We start from the raw sequence: 17400 nt of genomic DNA on the forward strand, positions 1-17400 counted from the left end.
CTAAATAACTCTACACCTTAAACACAAACATATGAATTTCACAAATATATGAACTTCACCTACATATGAACTCCAGACATCCTATCTCTACTCAGCATCCTAAATAATCCCTTAAGAAATTATATATATAAAATACTAAAAACTATACGGGATAATTAAAATAGAATTAGAGTATAATCTTTACTTTAAAAAACATTATGCTATTCAATAAATTTTGATAAACGCAGTATATAATTTTCTGAACACCCATGCAGAAGTTTCTAATATTATAGTATTATGAAATATTATGAGAAATTTCATACTTAATTATTGCAAATATTTCGCCACATCATCTCAAGTTAAGAAATAATATGAGATTTACTGAACAGCTATTTGATTCACAAGTTCGTTTGTTTCATATAATTTCACTTTTTAAAATTTAGCTTTTTTTTTTTTCTTTATCTATAAAACTTTAAAATCCATCTAAGATAAGTTTTTAAATACTTTTCACAGGAGTGAGAGTTTTATACCTGGAAATAAATAGTACGAATTTAACCTAATTAATTGATAAATTAGCATCATCTATTCGTTATTGTTATTTTAATTAATTATTAAATATAAATGTATTATTTAAACTTAATAAATTTCACTTAATATATTTACAATCAATAGTTATCTTAACTATTTAATATAAAATTTTATTATTAATTATTAATATTCTTATTACTTTATTTTTAATTAATTTAAAATATTATTTTTAAATATAGTAAACTGATCAAAATATTTACAAATATAACAAAATGTCACTGTATCATTTATCATTGATAGACATTGATAGATGTTTAACCGTGTTTATCGATGTTTATGATTGTTTAGACTGTGACGTTTTGCAATATTTAGAAATATTTTCAACTACTTTTCTATTTAAAACAATTTTCTTAATTTAAATAATGAAATTATGTTTAATATAAAGGAGAAAAATAAAGGAGAAATAAAGGAGAAAAAAGCCTCAAGTTGTCTTTCGAAATGAGTAGGAGAGAACCTTTAACAGAAAGAGAGAAACATAAAAATGAAGGAAAGAAGAACTTCACATTGTTCTTTGAAATGAGTTGGAGAAAACCTTTTATAGTTGTAAAAAAAGAGAAAGAAGTTACAAAACTTTTGATATTCAAATAATTAAATGATAATTAATTTTATTTTATATTTATATTCTAAAATTTAGGGGTGTTTAAATAACCCGGACTACCCAACCCAAAATGTAAGGATTGGGTTGGGTTAGTTTTGTTCTTGGATTGGGTTGGGTTGGGTTGGGTTGAATTTTTCTATTTTTATTGGGTTGGGTTGAATTGTGGGTTGGCCAAAAAGAATTTGGGTTGACCCAACCTAACCTGAATTTTGTATATATATATATTTCTCTTTGTTTAAAGTTTGATTTATTTGTATTGATTAATTTTTGAATTTTTAATATTTTCTTTTAAAATTGTTATGATATTTGTCTCTATTTAAAGTTTACAATAAATATCATAGATATTTGGTATTTAACATCTTAATTTTATGTGATTTTAGTTATTAGTTATGTGTAGTATATAAATTTACATATTTTTCATTAAAAATAAAAAAATAAGTTATAACTCGACAACCCAACCCAACCCAACCCAACCCGAATTTTAAGGGTTGGGTTGGGTTGGGAACTTTATTTGGGTCATTTGGGTTATCAATCAAACCAATCCGAATTTTCGTGTTGGTCCAAAAAAATACCTTCAACCCAATCCAACCCAACCCATGTATACCCTACTAAAATATCAAATTTTTTTGTGGCAGGTGAGTAGAAGAGTTTTTATTTAATAACTTAGGCCACGTCTACTAACCATTTTTTTTCTTAAATTAAGTCTATAAACGCTATTTTCACCTCAAAATTTTTTCATTTATTATCTATTTTTCAGTAATAGTTTAAAAAACTAATTCAAAATTTGAGAACTAAAAAGTAGCTCTAAAAAAATTGGTATTATTTTTGAAATATAGCTAAGAATTTAACCATTATATTTATCAAATATGTGGGTGGGTGTGAGAGAAATAGAGGGTCGGGCTTTTTTTTTTTTTTTTTTTCAACAATTAAGGTATAGTTTTTATTTTTAATTATTTTTATAGATGCATGTTGATTGTGATTATTCGGTTTTTATTTTTCCCCGAATAGGGTGCCGGTGGGATTTTTTCAACCAGCTCATGCGTGGCTTTTAATAACTTTATGGGTGTGTTTTTCTAATTGAATTTAAGAAAGGATAAGTGGGCCAATCAGAAAAGGATAAAGGACAATTTGGGTATTCTCTAAATAGCAAAAGATAAAAAAGTGTCCCAAAAAAAGTTTTTATTTTTTTTTCATTCGTACTTTTATGTATAGTTTCTCAAGTGATGGTTGCATAAATATCAATCAAATTCAAAGTAGCAAACAATTATAGTACAATGTAAAACATTTTGCAAATAATGGTTCGAATAGAATAAATGATTAGTACAATGTAAAACATTCATTCAAATTCTCTCTTGATAAACATTTAGGAAGTACATATACTTCTAATTATGTAGAGAATCGATATTAGATATGAATACGATACGGATACGTCCAGATACGTGTCTGATACGTGATTTGAAGTATCTGATTTTTTTGTTTTTATTTTTAATTTTTAGATACACGTATCTAAGCCCGGCCCGCGCGCGGTTAGGAAGATTGGCCACCCTGTTCGTTCCGCTCGCAACAATCCAATTAGTTCTCCAGGTGAAAAAACATTAGACATTCCATCTTCTAAAACCAACACTTTTGATCCCTAAAAACGATCTTAGCTCACTCACCTTGGTAGCTGACCATAACGGAATTTCGGTCTATACCGGCACAATAATATCTGATTGGGGAGGTCTTAGCTACTCGCTTTCGAACGATCTTCTGCCGAAAGTCCAATATAGATATACAACGAATATTCGTCCCCTTATTAATAACACTTGCAAGACGAATCGAAGGAGGAAGCCAAGACGCTAGAATGTAAGGAAATTGAAAGAAACGCGGAAAAGGGTCAAAGCGACCGTTAGTCGGGCTGATCTGTGATTGGTCAAGGCGAACGAGAGGAGTGTTGCCTAGTGATATCTAGGATTGCAGCGAAAACCTTGCTTGTTGCAGGGAATCGGTCGGGAGTTGCCAAGCTGTATTCTCATGATGGTGAGCTGCTATCAGATCCATCGATGTGCCTCCTGAAGAAGAGTTAGGCAAGACGATCTCCCGTGGCTGACGATTAATGCGGTACGGCCGGGGCAGGAGGATTTTTTAGCTTTGACAGACGTCAGGTGTGTGGTAAGTAACATGGGTGTTTTGTATTGTATCGCGTTCCTCCGCTGTTCTTAGTGCTACTTCCCTTGTTTACGGAGGACCAAGGGGGATCTCAATTCAAAGATTTGATCAGGAAGAGTCTCGTATTGCTTTACTAAGCTTATTTTACTTTTTATGTCCACGTTATAGAGATTCCAATAGATCTCTTGAGCTTTTTGCATTACACCACCAAGTAGAAGGATGTCCTGCTTCATATACTCACACAATTCCCTATGTCTCTTCTCCTTACAATTTATATATATTTTCTCTTTTTTCTCATTTAAAAGATAATCCTTATCAGTAGTCAGATAATCCAAATTAATAATCTCATAAGGGATTGAACCTTTCAAGCAGGGAGGACAGGTTGGTTTGAGGACCCGTTGGTCAAAGGAAAGAGGAGGTCTTAATGCCGGGACGGAGCCGTCTGAGCCGAGAGTGTCACGTATGGTTCCTTTGAGAATGGTGTGATACTAGAAATTATTATGTTCGCGATTCGTCATCCACTGATGCAGAAAATGCTCACTCGTCGGTTAATCTATTTATGATGAGCTAACTGACCATATCTTAGGTCGGAGCCTACTCTATTTCTACTAAACATGAAACTAGAACAGATGAAAGTAAGAAATCTGCCTTCCCCGCCACAGAGCGGTAACGCTGTGATTCTTGCTCAAAAAACAGATCGAAGGCGTAACTTGGATAACTTCTCACGATGTTTGTCCCGGAATCGAATCCGTTTTCGTTCTTGGTTTGGTTCGGGCTCCTCTCGATCTCCAGATTCGACTATAAAGCAGATAGTGACGATGAAAAAAAAACAGAAGGCCCTTACCCTCCTAGCCGCCGTCGTCAGTGTAGCGCTTGGCACAAATCCAGTAGCCAGTTTCCCTAGCGGGCGGGTCACTTGACCAGTCACTCGTCCTCGTATTAGAAGATCATCTCACCCTGTGGCCAACATTCCATTCCTCTTAGTCGTAGGTGCTACACTGGCAACTACACTTGGAGTGCGTTAAGGTAGGAACTAGATCACGTTCCGGAAAAAGTGGCCTACTTGAAAGAAAGGGCGAGCATTCTCGTGTTTCAATAACCCCACTATACTATGAATAGTTGTGGGCACTGTATACTGAAAGCCTCTACGATACGGGCAGCTAAGTTGGTATGGAAGAAACCGCTGCGCCGAAGTGAAAACCTGTGACTAAATCGTCCTGAAGACGGATGCGACGCACTCAATAGTCAATCAATTCGTTTTTCCGTAGGTTGTTCTAGTTCTAGAATGGGATATGATTAACTACTTGCCTACTGTTACTTGGGTGGGTGACCCATACTAATAAAGGCGGGTAGAAAAAAGTCAGTAGAGCAGTTTTATGGCTTTCATAGCGTTTAGTAGTTCTAGAAAGTCTCAACAGATCCTCCGCACGTTGGGCATACCTCATCTGGTAGGCCCAACCACCACACTACACGTATAGACGCGAACCCCCTTGTTACCGTACATGCGACTCTTACCGCATACGGCTTGCGGAAAAAACCTCGATTTTCTCAAAGATTAGACCCCTTTTCTAATCCTACAATAGAAAGGGCACGGCTGTAGCATCCATTGTTAATGTATGGAAGAGGGTAAGCTTTCTATGTGGATGGGACGTATCAACACCTTTTGCATCTTTTAAAGAAGAGCTTTTTTTTTTTTTTTTATGTGAAATTGATGAAAACCCGATATTGAATTTAAAGGTCGACCATCCCACCCAAAAACAACTTGGAGCCTAAACTAAAGAGAAGAGAGTTCAGAAAGCTCCAGGTCCAGATGGTAAACTCTTTTATTAGAGGAGAGAGTCAGCAAAAACCTATGAATGCCCAAAGACTCTCATGTCTTTCTTGGTTGGACCAACCCGTAATTGGTTAAGTTCTCCCACATAGCGTTAAGGAATCGATCGGTTGTGGTTCGACGTTGATGAGCCTGAAGCAAACAGGCTCCATACGCGAGTATGTGAAGGCGAGTCGACCGTAGAATGAGATCGAAACTCTCATCCTTTTGAAAAAAGGCCTCCCCCCTCTTCCCGGTCAAGATAGACAGGAAGTTTCCACGCTTGAAAAAAACAACTTGGGACGTATCGCCAAGATCTCTATAAAGCAGAATACAGATGTGCAGCAAAGAAGGAAGAAAAATGAATGCTATGAGCTGCCACCAGGATTGTGAGAATCTACTGTGTGTAAAAGGCTTTCGGACTGGTGGCAAAGCGGAACAACAATAAGTAGCAAGGGCCCTTTTCATCGACCTTGTCGACCAATCATACAAGATTTAGGGCATCTCTTAAATACCATGCTTGTAGGGCCACCACGTGATGAAGTGTTAAACTAGAGAAAGCTAGCGTTCCGTACTCAGCCGGCCAAGCAAAACTCCAGCTAAGCTAATAGCTCTCATTGTGGGATATCTAAAATAATCAGTCGTCATGGAGAGCCAACTGGAGAGCACGCTTGACATCCTCCGGATCTTCGAGCCGTTTTCTCTCTGTCTTCCTTGGCCATCTTGATCTGATTATATCAAGAGAAAGCAACTCACTCATATCATTCTGCCCTAGGTCAAGGCTCCATTTCTCTGAAAATGGAATTCACTTATTTTCGAGTAAACAATGTACGACTTCCGCCCATCTCAATTGATGAATCTTCGATCAGTAATCTCGTACTCTCGACCGGCTCGAACCACTACGTGCTTAAACAGTGGCTAATGCTACATCTTCAACCTTAGTCACCTCAACTTTCATTTATCCGCATACTCGTTCATCCCGCTGGGGGAATGGGATTTGCCCATAAGCTATAGGGGCGAGGTGCTTGATAGCAAAGCCAACTAGCAGAGCCAATGCGAGGATTGGTGGGATTAGATTAATAAGACCGAAAAAGATGGATATGAATTAGTTCACGTGAAAAAATCGGTTGCTTCATGCTCCGAGTGACAACTAGACTTTCACACTCCTGACTTCTGCTATAAGCCTATAAAAAAACAAGAGGGCAAGCAAAAAGGACAAAAGTTATCACGACTATGGTTAGGGAAAGGTTCTAGGTGCTTAAGCAATAAAATTCCGTCGAATCGCGAGAAGTTGTGGAAGTAAATTGTGAGAATCTCTTTATTTCATGTGATTCAGTAAACATAATATAGATTCCATCAAAGTAAAATAACCCTTTCTTCTCTAGCTCTGAGTATCTTTCGTATGAAATTCTACGATGATGTAAATTGGCCTGCTTTAGATACGTGAAGGATACGTGGGTCAATTTTTTTCCTTCAAATTTAAGCCTAACCACTTAAAAAGCCTAACCCACAACCCATTTTATTTGAGTGCATGTTTAGGAGTGATTTTAAAATCATCAAAAATAACTTTTTTATTTTTAAAATCACTAAAAAAGGCACATTTAATTACTCAAAATTAATTTAGTTTTCAATTTTATACTTTTAAATGCAATTTTCATATTATCAAAATTAGTTTTGAAGAACTAAACATGTTTCACGGTGATTTTGAAAATGACAAAAGTGATTTCATCCATTTTAAAATCACTTTCAAACATAAAAGTCCACTTAAATTGAGTAATCCAAAACAAAACAAATTAAAAATGATAAAAACATAAAAGATTAAAAAAAAACCAGAAAAGTAATTAAATCTTCATTCTTCCCTTCTTGTCTTCTATTATTCAATCTTCATTCTTCCCATCCTCAACTTCATTATTCAATCTTTGTCTTCTATTTCTTTCCTATCATCTACTCTAGTCACTCAACAATCACTCTACGTTACTAGGATTTTTTTTTTCAAGTTTTCACTCTCTTCTTGAATCTATTTTAATCTAACTTAAAATAACTATTATAGCAATTAATTAGACATTGTGTATATATATATAAAACATATCTTCAACGTATTTGTATCTTAGTTTTTTAGAAATTAACGAATCACCGTACCGTATCGTATCGTATCGTATCCGTATCTATGTATGTGTTTCTTAGATATTCATGCTAAACACCTATCACTGATTGAAGTAGTCAATCAATCATATATACTTTTTCTCGAATGATATCTATCAATATTATCAAGGATTCAAAGATAAAGCATTAAATTAGTGTTTTTCTAGAGTGATCTTGGATTACAGCTTGTTTTTCTTCCTATCTTTTTGTTCTCACTAAAATATATGATGATTCTACAAACCTGACAATAAAAAGGTAAATAAGAAACTAAAAGATTTTAAAAAATGGTCTCCCCCTTTTTAGTACATAGTTGAAATAATTGTTTGTTTGTTTGTTTTCAATCTTCTACTCATTCTTGTTTTAAATTCAAAAAGAGGGAATTTCAAATATTGAAATATAATGCTTTTCAGTTTTCACATAAATTTGTCTGATGGATAGACATATATAAGAGCTAGAGTCAATAATAATACACCTTTCACGATGAATTATCTTCACTTGTTGAAGAGCTATCAAGCACATATATTTTATGTGAAATAAAGAATCCGTATCAGACACGTATTAGATATCGATACTTTCAGATACTTTTCAGATACGTATTTGACATATCTATTTTTACGCTTACCTTTTTTAAAGAAAAAAAGATAAGCAACTCATCTAATCTTTTACAATTTAATAGTAGGCAGTATATTTAAAAAGTTTATTACTCGAGTCCAAAACTTAAAAAAAAAAAAAGAAAAAAAAAAGAAGACCAAACCCTATCATCTAATCTTCATCTTCAAATTTAAATCCTCACAAAGTCCACCAAAATATAACCCACTTAAATATCTTCAACAATTTAACAAATAAGTTCTTCGTTTATCTTCATACTTCTCCCTCTAATCTTCTTCTTCTCTAATCAATATGAGTCACTTTTTTATTACATTTTATTGACTATTTACTTCAACATCTTAGATGTTTCTTTTTGTATTGTATTTGGTACTATTATTATTAACTTGTATGCTAAATTTATCTATATCCTAGATTTTTCTTAAGAAAAAAACATATCTTCAACTTATTAGTATCCTAGTTTCTTAGAAATTGACGTATCATCATATTCTATTATATTCGTATCTCGTATCTGTATTCGTATCTATGCTTCATATATAGATGAAGAGTTTCTAGAAGGAAATAGTCATAGCTCAACCTTTTCTAAATGGGCTTGGCCTTACAACTTAATGGGCTATCTTGACAAACTTCCCTTCTAAACTAACAAAATTATTGCTATTAAATCCTTAAATATTGTACTATTTAAGGGTTTAACTGAAAATTTCATAGCATTAGAATAGAGTATTATTCATAAAAATTGAACGATTGAGGGTGGAATCGACAATAAATTCTATAATTCGGTGATGCTTTTGAAATTTTCTGAATTTTATATTAATAATAATACTCATATTAAAATACTATTTTTATTTTTAGACTTTAGGATTTGTTTGTTCAATTCTAGTTCCTATACTTTTAATAAATCTTAAGTATAGTCTCTTTAAGTTAATTTTTATCGAAATTAACTAAATAATAATAATAATTTTTCTACAAGAATATACAATATATGAGTATGTTTTCAAATTTTATAATGAAGATCTTAATAGATAACAAAAAGTTTTGAGAAAATTACATTTTTAGTTTCTGAATTTTTAAAAATATGTAAGTTTTGTCATAGAATTTTCAAAATGTATTTTTTAGTTTCCAAGTTTTTAAGAATATGTGCATTTGTTCTTTTAATTTTTGAAAATATATGTTTTTAGTGTTTGAATTCTTAAAAATAGGTTTAAAAAGCTCCTGTGGTAGTTTTTTATAATTATTTTAAATTAGAAAAACAATTTAGAAAAAGTATCCCTTTCTCTAATTTTTTTTTTGAGATAAAATGTAATTCAATATGCCTCACAGGCCATTAAAATTCTGTCTTTTACAAAGAGATTTAATATCCAAAATTGACATTTTATATAGATGAAAACAATATTTTAATTAACTTAATAATTAAGTACTTAAACGGAATAATCTCAAAAGTTGAAGGATTAGATTCAAATTTAAACTTGAAAATGATTACATTTGATAAAGTTTTCTCCAATTAATTGAAAAAGGTAGAGAGAGTAAACATTGCCAAACAAACGTTTTTATTGAAACACACTATCTTCCTTTTTACATGTAATATTAAATCTTCAAATTCTTCACTTTTCCCTCTCCAAATTCATTCTCTTTTTCTCTCTCTTCAATTACAAAGAGAGAACTGAATTATTGCTCTTCAATCGGCGATGGCACATTCTTTGAATTTCTTGCCCTTGTTTTTCACTTTACTACTCTCTACGGCGGCGGTTTTCTCGTCCGAGGAATTGGACGACGGAGATTCACAGCGGAGAGAGGCTGATCGAGTGGTCAATTTGCCGGACCAGCCGCCGGTGGAGTTCCGGCACTATGCCGGTTATATCAAACTCCGGCAGAGTGAAGAGAAGGCTCTGTTTTACTGGTTCTTTGAGGCTCAAAACGACGTCGCTCTTAAGCCTCTTGTTCTTTGGCTCAATGGAGGTTCTGTTCTCTCTCTTATTTTTATTTAGTCCCTATCTTTGAAAGTGTTCCCAAAAACACCTCTAGATTTTGATATTTTTTTTTGTTAGTTCTTCTGACAACATTCTCAAAAAAAAATATCCTAAATTCAATTATGAATAAAATTTAGGATGAAATTTCGGGTGTGTTTTATTTTAAAGTGGAGTATCATTTATATGTGTTAACGACCACATTTGAATCTCCCAACTTCTTTATACTCAAAAAGAAAAAAAAAAAAAAAATAGACAAGAGAAGAAAAGTAAAATGACAATATATTAAAATATGAAGATTTTAGAATCATTATATATTTTGATGGAGAAGGAGGGTTTATATGTTATTTTGGTGCTTATATTTTTAATTTTTGTTCATTTTGATCTTTATATTTTTAAAATATTTTATTTTCATTTTGTACTTTCAACTTTGTTTGATACTAGTCTTATATTTTTAAAATGATTATTTTAGTTATTGTACTTTTAAATTTAATTTATTTTGGTTCTTGTAGTTAAAAAATGGTCATTTTAGTCATTTTAAACATGAAAATGATGGGAGCAAAATTCTCACTTTTACATATAGATCTAATATCCAACGATAGCTTTTTAAACCTATTAGTAAAAACTCGAGGACTAAAAAATTACATTTTGAAAACTTATAAACTTAATGCACTTATTCTTAAAAAAAACTCGAGGATTAGTAAAGGTAGTTTTCTTAATTTTTTTTTAAAAACCAACAAATGAAATAAAATTGAACAAACGGTAGAGTATGAAAACCATATTTTAAAAGTAAGATCAAAACGAACATTTTTAAAAATATAAAAAATCAAAATAAATAAAATCAAAATTAATAGATAAAAGTAGTATATATATAATAAAGGTAAAGTCTTGTCTCTCTTTTATAAAAAATTTCTGACTTGGACCTCGTGACTAAGTGTGCTTTTACACCTATTATACTCTTTCTTTTAATGTATTAATACTTTAATTTTTGTTTATTTAAACTTTATAGATTACAACGTAAATTTGAAAATCAAGTTTGGAAAATATGTGCGATTAATATTTTGATAGAAATAACTCAATATGAAATCTTTTTCAAAACGATAATTTTTTTTAGTGATTTTCTTATTAAAACAAAATAATCTTAAATATTGATTACAATATAAATAGAATGATCAATAAGAATATAGATTTGTTACTAAATATTTTTACGATATTTAATATGTTGAGACCAATAAAAGCCTAATAATCGAAATATTTTCTTAATTTTAATTTTTTTAGACATTCAAATTAAACGTGTGCTACAAAAATATTGTTTTTCTCCAATTTCCCTAATAAATAAGGAGTTGAGATTTGAGAATATTAAAAAAAATTGTGAGCATTTAAACTAAATATAACGACAAGAAAAAAAAAACATTTTAATAAATTTCTGCCATTGGAGATTATGAAAGCATGTCACTTTGTGGAAAATGACTACAGTGTTACTCTATGATTGATGTAACTTTTGTCTATATTATAATCTAATATTAAAAATGTTAATTATAAATTTTAATATTTATTCTACTTTTTTTCTTTTTAAAAGAATATTTATTCTACTTTAAATTTATATCTTTTAATATTTTATTTTGAATTATATATATAAAATTGTTTGGGCTAAGGTATAATTTCATATTATTGCATTGGAAATAAATCTTTTATATGAAGTTTATATACTTGAATAAAATGTTTAATAAAAATGTGCTTATTAAAAAATATTTTGGAATATAACATTAAAAATCATATAAATGAGAACATTTAGATCTGGTATGATGCGATATACTAGAATGGACATTTTACTCTCCTTTTATTTTAGTATGATCGACTTTTTCCATTCATGTTTATCAAGATAATGAATTATTTTACTTTCGGTAGAATGACAATGAAGTGGAGAATGACAACGAAGTGGAAGCGGGGATGAAGATGTCTTTTGGTCTTTTTCGTCTCTATTGTTTAAGACAATTTTGTTTATACTATACAAGAATCTTTATTAAAAAGGAGAAAAAAATTGAGGAAAAGTTTATTATTTTACTTTGAAAGAAAAAGTTTAATTTAATTAACTTATATTCCTTTTATTAGTTTAAGCACCAATATGCAATATATTTTTAATTCAGTATTTATATTGAATACCTTTATACACACTAATAAACTTCCATTAGAATTTAAATTAATAAGTAAAACTTGAAGATTAAGATTATTTTGTCTATGATGATCTCTAGCATGCATTCAATACATCAAGGTATTATTATAATGTGTAACGAAAATATCCTTCTAGTCCCTAGTTTTGAGTATATTTCCTTTTTATCCCTAAAATTTCAATATTTTATTTACCTTTTTTGAGTTTTGAGTTTAATTTTTTTTTTTTGGTCTTTAAATTTTAGAATATTACATTTCCCCCTTTAAGTTCTGAGATTAATTTTCATTTGATCTTCAAGTTTCAATATTTTATACTTTTACACTTAAGTTTTTACAGGTGCAACTTTGGTTCTTTAACGTCAACTTTCAGTTAACTTATTTAAAATAATTATGACATAATTTTTTTAATTAATTTTAAATAGTGAAGAAAAAATAGTGAAAATAAATTTAATTATAATTAATTAATTTCTTTAATTTAATTAATTGATAAACATTAATATCAAGGATTGAAAGTGAATATTTATTGAAAAACTAAAGTTAAAAATGTAAATTTTGAAATCCTACGGACCAATTTGGAACAAAACTAAAAGAGAATCAAAGATAAAAATGTAACATTTTGAAATTTAGAGACCAAATAAAAAATTAAATTCAAAACTTAAGAGTAGAATATATAACATTTTTGAAACAATGACCAAATAGAAACTAGAACCAAAACTTATCTACCAAAAAGTATTGTCCGTATAATAAATATTTTTACTTTAAAATTAACATTTATCTAAGCCAAGTAGATTTTATCTCGATTCAATTAAGACGTTTTAGATGTGTCTTTTACGTTATACGAATGTGATGATTAACCTAAACATAATCTAACTAATTAATTAAAAGATTAATTAGTTAAAAAAATTTCCCCTTCCATGGGAGTACCTTATGTATAGAATTGAATTTGAGGAAGAATAATATTTTTAGTGAATAATTTGATATTATCAGGGCCAGGGTGCTCCTCCATAGCTTATGGAGCTGCTCAAGAACTTGGGCCCTTCCTTGTTCAGAGCAATGGAAAGCTAAAACTCAACCCTTTCTCTTGGAATAAAGGTATACCCTAATTTCGATTTTTTTTTAATTCACATAATTCATATAATCTCCATTAAATAAAGTGGTTTTTTATTTTTATTTTATTTTTTTATTTTTTTGCAACAGCTGCAAATATGCTATTTTTGGAGTCACCAGTGGGAGTGGGATTCTCTTATACAAACAAATCATCAGATTTACAAAAGCTTGGAGATAAAGTCACAGCTGAAGATTCTCATGCTTTTCTTATTGGTTGGTTCAAAAGGTTTCCAAATTTCAAACTTCATGATTTCTATATTGCTGGGGAGAGTTATGCTGGTAATTTTTCTTTTCCTTTCTGTTTTACGATATTTGAGATGGGAGGATCAAACCTCAAGATCGATAATATATAAGTTTGTTCTAAATATTCATGGAGCTTTATATGCCCATATTGACGGTTAAAAAAAAATCTCTAAATTGGGACAATATATAAATTATGAAGATTAATGTCATTTATCTTATTCTAAAATATTGATGGTTCAATCTCTTATCTCTGAAATTGTTAAACGAAAAAAATATAATAAAAAAGTCGTAGCTTGTAAATATTATTTTATTGTATTTGGTTCAAGTGTGTTTATAGTGTATTTGTATGAATTGTTATCCAAATATAGCTTATACATTTATTATTGACATATTTACTCTCTCTCTTTTCTATATTAATTGTTTGAAGGACATTATGCTCCCCAACTTGCTGAGCTCATTTATGAGAGAAACAAAAATTCTAGCAAAGATTTGATTGTTAACCTCAAGGGCTTATTGGTAAGTTCCCTCTTCAAATAATAATTATAACAAAAGAATAAATTTTTTAGTTATTAGTAACCCAATATAGACGGGAAGATTTGAGTCTCCCATTTTAATATAAGTACTGTGCATGCCCGTCATAATTGAGTTATGCTTTATTTCGTAACAAATAAAATAAATTATTATATAACCGCTTTTTAGATTACTTTATTTCATTTGATCGTAGTTTACTGTTTTTTTTTTTCTTTTATGATATGTATACTAATATGTTTTGTAGGGAATAAAGAATAAATTAATCAAACAAGTAATATTAATATATGATCTTTTTTTTTTTTTTATATATAAATAATTAGATTGGAAATGCAGCCATCAATGATGAAACAGACACAATGGGAATGGTTGAATTTGCATGGAGCCATGCCATAATATCAGATCAACTCCATGCCAACATCTTCAAAGATTGCAATTTTTCAGTTGACATCGAAAACCTAACACTTTCTTGCCTTAATTACTATAGAGATTTTTTAGTTTCTTACTCCAAAATTGATATCTATAATATTTATGCTCCAACTTGCCTCTCTTCTTCGTCCTCTTCTTTCGACTCGATGGTCAGACTCCTCGATACTATTCCTGGAATCTTCTCGAAATATGTAAGACTTCTTATCTCTCTCGAACAAACTTTAATTTAATCTTATGTTTTTGTAGTTCAATTACAATCACAAAAGTGAAATTAAATATTGATGGTAGCTGGTGATGTATTCACTAAATTATGGTCGGTTTTAACCCCTTAATTTAAAGCTTCTATATATGTTTTTCGTGGATGGATTTTGATTATTGTTTTTTTTTTTTGGTTTTTACTTAGAAATTATGGAGTAAGCTACCAAGAGGCTATGATCCATGTAGTGCAAATTATGCAGAAAAGTATTTGAGTAGAGAGGATGTTCAAAGGGCTCTTCATGCTAATGTCACCAAACTTTCATATCCTTACACCCCTTGCAGGTAATTATTTCTATGTTAGTTTATGTTGTTTTTTAATGTTTATATGTTTATTTCAAATTGGATTACAAGTTTAGTCTCTAAAATCAAATTTACACAAAAAGAGTTTGTCAGCGGTTAGAATTTTGTTTCATAAAGTTTATATTATATGAAATTAACAAGAAATTGATCGAGTGTCTAATAGACTTCTAAACTTTCGATTGTGTGTTTGATAAGTTTTTTAATTTTATAAATGATTATTCGGTCTTTTCACTTATATTTTGTGCTTAACAAATCTCTGACTTATAATTAGACTGTACTTAAAGTTCATATGCTTATTTTTTACAAATTGAAAAGTCAACATTGTGTCCGAATGAAGTCAATGTTTTTTGGTGCAAAAAATTGTGAATTAGTCGATAATTTATTAAACATAAGATTGTAAGTTAAGTTCCATTTGATAAATAAAGGGTCCGTTTGGTAACCATTTTGTTTTTTTGTTTTTTTGTTTTTTTTTTGAAAATTAAGCATATATACCGTTTCCACCTTCATCTTTGTTTCTTTGTTATCTACTTTTTACCAATAATTCAAAAAACGAAGCCAAAATTTGAAAACTTAAAAAAAGTAGCTTTTAAAACTTATTTTTGTTTTTGAAATTTGACCAAGAATTTAACCACTTAAAAAAGATGCAAATCATTGTAAGAAATATGAGGGTAATTAAATAGACTTATTTTTCAAAAATTAAAAAAAAAATAAAATGATTACGAAATGGAATCTTAGGTTTTAGTTTTTGAAAATTAAGCTCACAAACACTACTTCTATCTATTAGTTTTTTTTTTGGGTTGTGTTATTACTTTTTAAAAATGTTTTAAAAATTCAAATTGAGCTTTGAAAATTAAAAAAGAAAAAGTAGTTTTTTAAAAAAATATTTTTTGAAAATTTGGCCAAAAATCCAAATGTTTCTCCAGTGAGAAATGAAAAGTAAAAACCATAACTTAAGAAATTTATGAGGAAAAAGAGCACAATGTTTAAAAATAGGAAACTAAAAACAAAATTGTTACCAACAAATAAGAATAAGAGATCTACTGGACATACTCTTTTAACGTTTAGGAATCTATTAGCCACAAAATTGAAAGATTTTAAAAAATGACACAAAACACTTTTATAAGCTTTACAAATGTATTGAAGATAGAGATACCTTGTGAAAGTTTCAACTTGTAACTTAACCATATTTTGTTATCTTTTAATATATAGTTTTGGTTTATGAGCTTTTGTAACCCTTCATACCAAAAATTTGCTGCTGATATGTTGGTTGGCAGTAATGTCATCCAAGATTGGATTGATGCTCCTGACTCTGTCTTGCCAATCATTCACAAGTTGCTCCAAGCACAATACCGCGTTTGGATTTATAGGTAATTTCCATTTATATTTCTCTTCTTTAATTTCCTTAAAAACTCTCGGGATATATTTGAGGCAATGAGTCGAACGGTGAGCTTCAAGAATTATAAAGAAGTCTAGAGAGTTGTGAAGGTATAAAATTGATGCCTTTTAGTAGTGGGATCTAAGGAGTGGAGTTCACAACTCCTTGGATCAAACACATCATTATTGTTGTATAGATGAAATATGACTTAATCAATAAATTACTCTAAAATTGCATGTAATTTTGCAGCGGTGACACAGATGGAAGAATACCAATAACATCGACAAGATATAGCATAAAGAAAATGGGGTTAAAAGTTGAAGAAGAATGGAGGGCTTGGTTTGAGAGGCATCAAGTGGCTGGTTGGGTTGAAACCTACCAAGAAGGCCTCACTTTGGCTACCATTAGAGGGGCAGGCCACCAAGCCCCAATCTTTGCTCCTCAACAATCACTTGCTCTATTCGTTTACTTTCTTGCGGACCATCGTTTGCCCATAACTCCCAAAATTTAGTTATTAAAATCAATTTTATTATTGTCTCTGTTTGATAACTATTTTATTTTAAGTTTCTTTATTTTAATATAAATAAACTTGTTTGTTTGTTAATTGTACTATTTGTATTCTGAAGTGAGACTTTATGATTAATAAAAGAAAGGTAAGATTAACCTAAATAAATTTTGACTTGATTTGCATTTTGGTATTTGTTTTTCTTTTTTCCTTTGAGAGTTTTTTACTTGCTAAAATTACGATTTGAAGATCTGCTAAGTTTTGGGAGAAATCTTTACTCTAATATTCGATTATAAATTCTGATGGAATGCTTACTATTTATACATAGGAGATCCCTTCAAATTAGGAAAAGAATAATAAAGAATAAATGCATAAAAATTACATGAATATATAGATGGATAGATTTCATTAGATAGGAGAATATTCCTTCGAACCAATTTCTATTCAACTGGAGCTTCTGGAAGATGGTGAAGTGGGATATTTGATTGATGATTGGTTGCCAGCTTGGCAAGCTTTGTTGACTCGTTGGCACGGCTTATGTGGCGATTCTCCCTAAAATTTCCCCTCAAACGAGAGGTCAGATCAATTACCCTAAGTTTGGAACGAAGACATTGAAACTGTGAGTGTGTTAGCGGCTTTGTATGATAATCA

General features: G+C 30.3%; 1 protein-coding gene across 1 annotated transcript; it reads left to right on the forward strand.

Moving 5' to 3' along the window:
- Positions 1–9339: 9339 nt before the first annotated feature.
- LOC120089702 (serine carboxypeptidase-like 35) lies at positions 9340–16917 on the forward strand. The gene is made up of 8 exons (XM_039047067.2): positions 9340–9827; positions 12992–13096; positions 13202–13390; positions 13782–13870; positions 14206–14502; positions 14715–14851; positions 16144–16236; positions 16494–16917. Exons 1-8 carry the CDS (start codon positions 9557–9559, stop codon positions 16753–16755), a joined length of 1443 nt encoding a protein of 480 aa, XP_038902995.1. The 5' UTR covers positions 9340–9556; the 3' UTR covers positions 16756–16917.
- The last annotated feature ends 483 nt before the right edge of the window (positions 16918–17400 follow it).

This window comes from Benincasa hispida, chromosome 11 (assembly GCF_027475165.1).
Source record: "Benincasa hispida cultivar pf3 chromosome 11, pf3_genome.v1.1, whole genome shotgun sequence".
Classification (NCBI taxonomy): Eukaryota; Viridiplantae; Streptophyta; class Magnoliopsida; order Cucurbitales; family Cucurbitaceae; genus Benincasa; species Benincasa hispida.